This window comes from Chaetodon trifascialis, chromosome 1 (genome assembly GCF_039877785.1).
Source record: "Chaetodon trifascialis isolate fChaTrf1 chromosome 1, fChaTrf1.hap1, whole genome shotgun sequence".
Classification (NCBI taxonomy): domain Eukaryota; kingdom Metazoa; phylum Chordata; class Actinopteri; order Chaetodontiformes; family Chaetodontidae; genus Chaetodon; species Chaetodon trifascialis.
This window is the reverse complement of record NC_092056.1, coordinates 25,144,102-25,153,821: the sequence shown is the minus strand read 5'-3', so window position 1 is coordinate 25,153,821 and position 9,720 is coordinate 25,144,102. Positions and strand designations below refer to the sequence as shown.

The window sequence follows — 9,720 nt, the reverse complement described above, 5'->3', positions numbered from 1 at the left end:
GTGACAGCGAACACCAATCTATAACCCTGACCTGACATACAGTTAAAATGCCCCAAACAAAGTACTTCTATCCATATTATAGCTTCATAGTTAATTGGCTGACCCCACTGGTTCGATTGATACCATCAATTGTATCTAGTTACTCTGGTCTTACAAGTGACCACTAGTTAGCAACTCCTCTGGTAAAAAGGTTTCAATAGAAAGTTTATAAAGTCGAGTGTGACTGTAAGAGTGCAGGCAGGTCGACAGATCATCAGATAGACATCCTCTCAGTGGTGTTTTGGTGAGTTGGGATCACGACACTGACATGGCTAAACAGTGTGTTCCAGCAATCCAGAAGTGTGCAACCGGGACTTGCTGTGCTTTTTCTGTGGCTATTCATAGGCCTGCTTCACGAGATGAGGGTGAAAACGGCTCATATATTAGTCATAAATTTGGTCGCACGTCTCTTTTAAGCCAGTATGATTGTTCTGTGAGGCTCAGTTGTCAGAACATGTCATAGTGTGACAGCTGCAGTCCTCTTTACGGAAAAGTATGAAGCCTGTGTGATCATCTTGGATTATCACCTCCTTCTGCGCACCTGCTAGAGCACCTGTAGTCAGTGGTAATCCATGAAAAAGTGAGCGCGGCCTGGGCTGGGAACAGATCAAATGTGTGAATATCAAAAGTTAAAAGGTAGAATTTCATGTTGAAACATGCTGGTTAGGCAAATTCTGTCTTTTTTATTAAATTTCACAGAGATTACAGTTCTGATCTTATTCACTGCATTATGTTTCAATCTATTCACCGGTGGCAGCTTTGAAGTTGGAGAGAGATTTAAAAGCGAGCCAGGTATAGGCTAACAGGGCCCCGCTAAGCCTGTGACAAAAAGACACTGAGACGTGCTGTGTCTCTCCGGATCCACAGGGACCGAGAAAGTAGGCCAGGCTCGGTGTCAGACTGCTGCGAGGATCAGGACGCTCAAGTTGTTGACTTGTAATCAAAGTTCCTTTTCACACTTTGGATGTCAAGAATCTCACAGAGCGCGAGCAAGGGAGAGATTGCAAATATTCCTCACACACAGGTCATATTTTTAGAAGCCAGGCTTTCCAGCTGAGTACTGCGTCATACCGTGTCATCTAGAAGCAGCCAGCCTTTTCAATAAATGATCTTTTGTGAAGGTGGAATTTGAACTATTCACCTGCATCAAACATGCAAAAAACAAAACAAAGGAAGTAGCACAGGAAATCATATAGGGGGTCTAATCAGCATAAATCACTGCTATTACAAACTCACTTGTGAGTACTACAGACATATGAGTCACTACAGGAAAATTATGGTGGTGCAATTTTAGGATGTCAGCTGCAGCGCTTGAATGTCAAGGGTAAGGAATATTTACAAGGACATTAAATGTGTGTAGAGGATTGAGTGTCTGCTCAGAATGAAAGATGAATTTACTCTCACACTGAACACACTGAGTTTCTTCGTGTACGTCAAACAGACCCTGCTGGAGAAGACAGCAGCTCATCGTTTCTAAGTGATTAGACCAAGAAACGGAACCCACGCCGTGGGTTAATAGACAACCATTTGACTAATTTGCAATTAGGACACTCTTTGTGTGTTGACAAACTGTGTTAGGCTCCAGCGCGTAGATGACCCTGAGAGAGACAGAGGCACCAAAACAGCCAGGAGACACTGAGGCTCGTCACGTGTTGTTTGTCCCTCCCGGAGTCCTGCCCGACTCCATCGTGAGTTATAATCAGACGGCGAATCACGGGAGCAGCCCACGATGCCGACGCGCGCCATGCAAGCGCACATCCAGTCCGGCGGTGCCTGGGATTGGGTGGAGGGAGTGGTGGATGCAGACGGAGTCACAGGATTGGTAGAGTTCAGCGCCAAACTTGTTGACTCATAACTGAGCAACTCCTCTCCATCTTCACGGCGCGGAGCTGTCCAGGGCCAGTGGTGCTGAAACTGCCAGCTTCCGACGCGCCGTCGGAATAATCCTGTCTTTTTTCCGGTTTGATTGCTCCCAATTAGCCTTTGAAAGTTATATGCTTTTGTGAAACACATCCAGACGTTTGCTTTCAGCGTCGTTTGACAGATATTTATCCACCGTCACCGCTCTATCCAAGAGCGCGTCAAGCTTTCAACTTCTTAGCCGATCAAACAGAGGACTCTGCGAGGCGCAGCCATGGCTTTCATGGTAAAACACATGGTGGGAGGACAGCTGAAGAACCTGACAGGCGGACTGACGGAGGAGAAACCCGAGGGGGAGAAATCAGAAGCCGCCGCGCAGGGGATGACTCAAGAGGAATTTGAACAGTATCAGCAACAGTTAGAGGAGGAAAAGTAAGGCAATGATTGAAGCTTGTGAATGTGAAGTTGTGATGAAAGCCTAAAGAATGTGTCGGGAAAGCAGCGGAAGCATGGCATATTTAAAGAGTGCGTTTTGTATGTAAATAAAGCGTTCCCAGTGCGCCGCGCGCTTTTTTACGCATCAATGCAAAAGCGCTCCACACACAGCTGCTCCTCTCGCCCAGGGAGCTCTCTGTCTCTTAGCTTCGGCAAAATGTGCAGCAATTTTTAATTTGGGGTTCCTGGAACCATTCTTCCACGGAAATGTCTACAGGGATTCTTGCCTGGGGCGACGCATGTTCCTATTACTGTGCGTGCGGCTGAATGATGACTGTGTGGTAAATAAAGTGGGTAAAGTAAAACTATTTGGATATGATCAGGGTGCAAACAACCAACAGTGTAAACTGAAATTAATTAATTAATTAATTAATAGGCTATTTCTTTCTTAGCCGACTTTCATCATTCACACAGAAGTTACTATTCAAAATGGTTGTAATTAATTTACCTTCTAAAACTACTGCAGCCTAAAATGATTGATTAATTGAATTTAGAATGGTTTGGCCTCATAATGTCTGGAAATCTGGTTTTAGTCGACCTTTATTTATCTATATTTACAGCTAATGGGTGCCTTTTAATTATTTTGTCATGCAAAGTGTATTCTTTCAATGTTCATTTATCTTAGATTACATATTTGTTATGTTATTTATTTTTTTTGTTTGTTTGTTTTTTTTTATCTCCTGAGCCACCAGAGGACAATATAAAGTAACAACAGGGTCATTTGGCAAACAGAGTTGACCCAGCAGACAGCTCTTAGAGCAGGACTCTATATTCCATATAAGATGCTGACTGTCCAGGTCATAGAATAAGTTACCATTGATTAATAATGTGAAATAAAGAATTCAGAGTTGTTCAGAAAAGTGCTAGGCTCTGATGATACGTTTCAGTCGTTACACATCGCAAGCATTACCGCATGTTCTCTGCTCGGAGGAGTATATACCATAAAGACAGAGCTATCCAGCTGTTTCCAATCCCTGGCTCATCAGCCCAAACACATTTCCTGAACACGTTTTCTCCAGAGTGTCTCACAGTATCATGTGCAGACATTTTAAGCACGAGTGGGAGGTGAACTCCCAACTCTGGCGGTATTAACACAGCTCAGCCCACTGAGCTCCACAGGAGGCATGGCAAGATGCTTAACGCTCCGCCATCCAAATGTGACCTTCAGTGGAAGTGAGTTATTAGTCAGAGGTGCTAAACATGAGCATAGATCACTGAGGAGCGTGTACAGCTCAGATTGAAGCAGAATACGGTTAGGGGGGGAATGGGGGTGGGGGCTTGCTCTCACTGACATGTCACATGTAGACATTTTATCACCCTCAGCACCCGGGCCTCAGTGACAACCCTGGTCATCTGATGGCCTTGAGAGGAGAAGACACAAAGCTCTACTCATTGGCTGCAAGTGAGCGCGGCATGGGCCTACGTGCCATTTGGTGTTTGGCCTGTTCATGTTAACACAAAGTGAGCTCAGGCTCAGCAGCATGAATGCTGCATCTCCAGATAAAACGACCTTCCCCGTGACACATTGGGTACAAACACTTTGCAAACCATGCCTGTGGTCCTCCAGTGTCCCCTTGCCTTTAGATTACGCTGCTAATTTGATCCTTTGAGGCGTACGATGCAACCTCTGCCACTGCAGCTTTGAAGAATATCATCCACACCGTTGATTTTGTTATGAGCACCTACTGTATTTCACTGACTCTGATCAAATGTGGTCTTTTCTCACTGCATTCACGGTATGTTTGGGCTCAGGCCACTCAAGCAAGTTTGTTAAACATTATGTCATGTTGTTGACTCATGATGCTGTGGACAAATTTTGCAGTTTACAAGGGATAATTATGAACTACGCTGAAGCCATAAATATTCCAGTGATGTTGAGTGGAGAGAGCATTGCCAGCAGCCGATTGCCTGCCCTCTGCTGGAGGCTGGATTGTTTACAAGAATGAGTTTTAGGAGACAACAAGCTGAAAGAACGGAAAAATATTGGATATCTCCCAGCATTTGCTTTCTCCAAGACAAATGTGTAGAATTCTAGAAATGCCTAAGCAGAGTCAGGCTTAAGGCCATTATTAAAATGGCTGGAGTGTCATCTTTCATTTCTTAGATGCTTTGCCTCAGACGGCCCTTTTTGCAAAGACAGCTGTGAAGCTTTTTTGGTGTTCAGCTGTAAAAGATGAAAACTCTCTATAAGTCAGAGTGCATGAAGGCAGTCTGCAATACTAGACAATATGAGGTAAATCAGGGTTATGTGTGGGATGGGTTGTCAAAATGGGGGAGTGGTAGTGAGTCTGCAGTTCGTAGGTTACCTTTAGTGGTTCACATCCCACGAGACCTGAAATCCCTCAGAGGAGTGCTGGACTGACAGGGTGCTGCATCTGGGGCTCCTAAACATAAACAAAATGTCTTCGCCTGCTTTTTTCCCCACGGCATCACTGCTGCTGCTGCTGCTCCACCTTCTGCTGGCTCTACTCTCTGTAGTTATGTTAAGAGAGGACCCTGCTCTCCGAGGCCTCCAAGGTCCAAATCACATGATGCTGTAACTGCACAGGGCAATAATGAGCATTGATTTTCTTCATTTTCAGATGACGTGTGTGGTGCGATCTAATATAGGAAGGTATCACCCATAAGATGTGTGGTGCTTGGAGAACCATTGTTGTTCTATTCCAGCTTTTGCTAGAAATGGAGTTCATCTAAATTGTAGCAGCACTGAGAAAATTCTGCCAAAAAGCTATTTTTCTTCCTTTCTCGCAGACAAGAACGAGAAGCCAGTTTTGCGCAGAAAAAAGCTGAGAGAGCTACAGTTAGAAGTCATTTCCGGGAAAAGTACAGACTACCAAAGGTAAAGTAACCCAGCTCTGCTTTTGTGAAGACAAAGCATGTTTGGATTCAAGGGCTGACCAAGTCATGACACACACAAAAGTGGACAGCTGCCTTGGTTAAACCCACATATTGTTGCAGTCAAATACTTTATTTCTATAAACTACAGTGTTCTAAATTTGTTGTGCTCCTTTCTTCTGTCGTGTTGGGTGTGTCTATACGGACACACATGCATGTATGTGTCTGCCTCAGAATGAGACAGATGAGACCCAGATCCAGCAGGCGGGGGATGACGTGGTGTTGCCCACAGAGCTGGCTAAGATGATCGCTGAGGACAACCAAGAGGAGACACACAAGCAGTCGGTGCTGGGCCAGCTGTCCAACATCCAGAATGTGGACATCGACCAGCTGAAGGACAAAGCCCAGGCCACACTGGAAGACCTCAAAAAGCAGACGGAGAATTGCAGTCTCATGTGATTTTGCCAATTCTAAGTCCCAGAAGATTAGAGTGTTACTTGTACAAATATTTTCCAAAGGCAGAGCTGCTCTGGAGGTAGAAATATTGCTTGGGTGGAATGTCAGCTGGCAGAGCCACATAATAACAGTTTATCTAGCTGTGCAGAGTTAGACAGAGGCCCTGCTGAAACGACAGTAAAGATGAAGACGCTGACACAATGAAACCTTACGAAGTGGGAAAGAAGAGCTATAGCCATAGTGTCATCTGGGTGAGCTAGTTTAATTAGCTTTCCTGTTAATCTTCAGATATCCTAAAAATTATGAATGTCATTCATACTTTTATTGAAAGTACCTGACTCGCACTCTGAAAGACTGTGGTTCTGTGGCTCCTCCCACTGAGATTCAACCAATGAGATTCTTTCTGCCTGCAGAGCAGCTCCACCTCTGCGAAACATCGGCCTGTGAAGTCCTGTCCTCCCTTCCCTCCCTGACCTCCCTCGCTCTGTGTACCTCACATGACCAGTGATAACACTATGACTCTGCAGCACAGGTCTCAGGTGTGTGCAGGTTTTCATTGCTTCCAAACACACAGCAGATGATTTCACTGATGAACGTGGGCACCGCGAAGAGGAGAGGATCTCTGAGATCAGCTGCTGGGTCGGAATGAAAACAAACATACGCAAGGCTGACCCTGGTTCATGTGAGGAGGCCATATGTGTGTTATGTTGAAATTGGGAAATGTGGTCGTTTAATTCAGGAAAAATAAAACGAGGGAGCCATTTGTGGGGTTGTTCAGATTCCACGTACAAAAGCACAAAATCTAAGAGCAACAAATGAGGCTGATTTTTGTCATAAGTAGCTTACTCATGTTGACCCCTGGTGCCCTGATGAAAGCTCCCTGAGAGCTACATTAATGTCAGTTTTAACCTTTTCTTAAACATATCATTATAAAAGGCTTCTTTCTTTCTTTTTCTTTGCTCCCGTGTGCCTTGGACGTCCATACAAGGCTGTCTTCTCTTGAGCTCCGATGTCTGTAAGCTACTTCTTACAAAGACTGCCTGTTTTGTTTGTCTGTTTCTGCAGGATCTTTGACTTTCAGTTTGATTAAAAGCAACAAATCATTTGCGAGCGGGTGGGAATGGTGTCTCACTTAAGGGCAGGAAAGAGTCGCTGCATTGCGTATGTTGTAATAATCTACCGTTAAGTGTGTACAATACCTGTGCTCCCAAATTGAACCTAGCATCAATAGCAACTATGTAGGGAGCAAATCTGTGTTTGTGCTGCATTTAGAGGTTAAAAAACAAAAAGCTGCTCAGATGAGAGAAATGTAAACGCGTTCGAAGTTGTATGTCAAAGCCTAAAGGAAATGGCACAAATATGTCAAACTGTGTATCTGCGATGTGAGTATAGATCTACATTCCAATAATTATGTTGTATAAGGTGTAAATGTATCTGCCGTCCGCCTATACTGTCAACAGCGGCTTGTTCTTCACTCTGTTTTCATCAGCTCGCTGCGTCTTGTAGTGTTGTCAACTGTCACATGACCTTTGACCTGTCCTCCATCTCATTGACCCTTGCGTCTCTGTGGTGCCGTTCTGTGCTGGTGGATTTGTGTTGTTTAGCTGACGTGATATGTCAAGTGGTGTCTTTGTAAAAAAAAGCTGTCATGCGGCTGAGAGGGCTGGTCGTAGCGTCACACCGCTCTCAGCCACTGTGGGCCGACTGCGTAACTCAGTATTCTGTCTGTGTTGTTTCCCAGCCAAGCGTCAGTGAAGGCATGGGAGAGTCAAGAGGGATGTTGTTGGTGTTGTGTTAAACCCATATGCGCGACATTTTGCAAGTGTTTGATTTAATGTAGCAGTGAGGGACACGTCAGCTTTGATCTCATATCTGTCCCCACTTTGAATCTTGTTAAAGCTCTACTGCCAAAACGTCTTTTTCTTTGGGTACTTCATGATTATGAGAGTCTGAATTTTCCATGTACATGTTTGATTTTAGAGGAAGCGTGGCCAAAAAGACCTTGAACGAGTGGTATTGTGCTGTAGTTGCTGTATGGTCGTAACATTTCATCATATGAAGCAGAGGAAAAGTTGCAATAAGTCCTTTTATAATGGAGCTACGAGAATCTGTCATCAGCCAATATTACTGGGTGGAACAGAAGCCATAAAGCAAACTGCTTGCTTTCTATGAGTGTGTGTGACTTCTAATAATTATTCAATAACTCAATAATAACAATAATGAGGTACAAATGTATTTTTTTGTGTTGTCATCCTGTGGAAATGATATTTCAGGAAATGGCTGCCATGACACAGAGTTCTCGTTCTTTGACTGTTTCTTTGTCTCACAGAATCTCTATCATTCTGTCTCTGAAAGTATTGCAGTGATTTTTGAGTTTTAACTGTAATAAACAGATTTTTTTGGATAATGAACTTCCTTTCTGTTTTGTGTGTTTTTTTCCTTTTTTTTTTTTTTTGCTGCTGTACAGTATGTGATGATTTGTCAGTAGTCTTACTTTTGGAGCAACCAGAACACCAGATGGAGACAAAAATACACACAACTGTAGGCTGCAGATATTGGCTTATAGATTACGTAAGTAACGGGATGTAGTGGTCAGTTAGAATCAAAACTTAAATAATACAATTAAGCATTTCATATGAAGGAACATTTTCATGTATTTACACCCAATGTCCATTTTATTAAGCGGACTTTGTGTTAATATGTTTTAGTCTTCAGGTCGTAGTTAGTGGTGGTATTGTGCTGCATGATATCCAGAGGTGTTTCTAATATTCTGTCCTCCTCATTATATTTATACCCACCAAACACAACTACGACCTGTGTGTGTGTGTGTGTGTGTGTGTGTGTGTGTGTGTGTGTGTGTGTGTGTGTGTGTGTGTGTAATACAGTACAGCCCTAAAAAAACACTACTGTGTGATACTTGAAACACAATTTCATCCGCTTTTGTGCCTATTTTAGGAGCTATTGTTTGTGATGTTGTATTGACCTTTATTATGCTCTAGTGTTTCTGCTTTTTTGTCCACCTGGTGTGCATACAGCACATAGTCTTAGTACCCACTTTTGTGTACAACAGAAGCAATGCTATCTCTGTGCATGCTTTTGATACTGCAGTTTTACCAGCAGCTATAGTTTATAACAGATCTCAGATCGGGTATCCATCTGGTTTTGTGGAACTTGTGCAAAACTGGCACAGCCTCTCAGTGGGGGCAGAGCAAAAAAAAAAAAAAAAATCAAGTTAGTTACCATTTGAATGGCAGAAAAGCCTGCGCTATTGGTAGTTTTCAAGTGTGGTGTGAAAGGGGATAGCTGTAAAATATATTGATGCTGAAACCCCTCTCTATTGATAGGCTGCAGTGCGTGGACAATCTGCAGCCCCGAAAGACATTGGGCCACTGCATGGCCAATCTGACACAATTGGGGTGAAACGGGCCAGAAAATACTATTCTCTCCCATTCTTTTCTATCAATCGGGGCTTACAAACTCTGCAGAATGAGAGGCAGGGCAGGGAGAGGGGGAAAGAGCGACAATTAGCGAGAACCTTTAAGTGAAAACCCTCAACGACGAGGCAGTTATCACAGAGGTTTCCCTCTGCTGCGTTTATGGTTAAAAAGGAACAGATTTGTTTGTCCGCGCTGAAAATTGGAGCAGTGAAGTTGCAGATGTGAGCTTCGTTCAAAGGAATGCGTTTTGCAAGCCCCCCCTGCCACCCCCCTTCCACTTGTGTTTTGCTACAAGAGAAGAGGGGACCACACAGATCCTGAGTTTCATGCAAGGAAATCATAAACATTTTCACGCAGCCTATCTCGTCATGTACGGAAAGGATTTGTGCGCAAAGCTGTGCTGCTGCTGTAGGCCTGGAAATGGGTCCCACGGCTGACTCCTCAATGACGACCAATCGGTGGCCAGGATTGTAAATGAGAGAGGGAGAGAGGGGGGAGGAAAACTTTTCTTTCTTTTTTTCAACAGAGGGAGGGGTGTTGTGGGGAAATGCTCGGCGGACCGTGAAGCGTAACAGCAAGAAGAGGGACAAAGACGCAC

The 9,720-nt window shown here is 44.0% G+C and overlaps 1 protein-coding gene across 1 annotated transcript; it reads left to right on the top strand.

Annotated features, from left to right (window-relative positions):
• Positions 1-1,585: 1,585 nt before the first annotated feature.
• Positions 1,586-8,096, top strand: cplx3b (complexin 3b). The gene is made up of 3 exons (XM_070967227.1): positions 1,586-2,331; positions 5,146-5,233; positions 5,464-8,096. Exons 1-3 carry the CDS (start codon positions 2,174-2,176, stop codon positions 5,686-5,688), a joined length of 471 nt encoding a protein of 156 aa, XP_070823328.1. The 5' UTR covers positions 1,586-2,173; the 3' UTR covers positions 5,689-8,096.
• The last annotated feature ends 1,624 nt before the right edge of the window (positions 8,097-9,720 follow it).

Coding starts and splice junctions, on each gene's coding strand:
- cplx3b (XM_070967227.1), top strand. CDS start 2,174: ATGGCTTTCATGGTAAAACACATGGTGGGAGGACAGCTGAAGAACCTG. Junction 2,332..5,145: donor CAACAGTTAGAGGAGGAAAA/GTAAGGCAATGA, acceptor CCTTTCTCGCAG/ACAAGAACGAGAAGCCAGTT. Junction 5,234..5,463: donor AAAAGTACAGACTACCAAAG/GTAAAGTAACCC, acceptor TGTCTGCCTCAG/AATGAGACAGATGAGACCCA.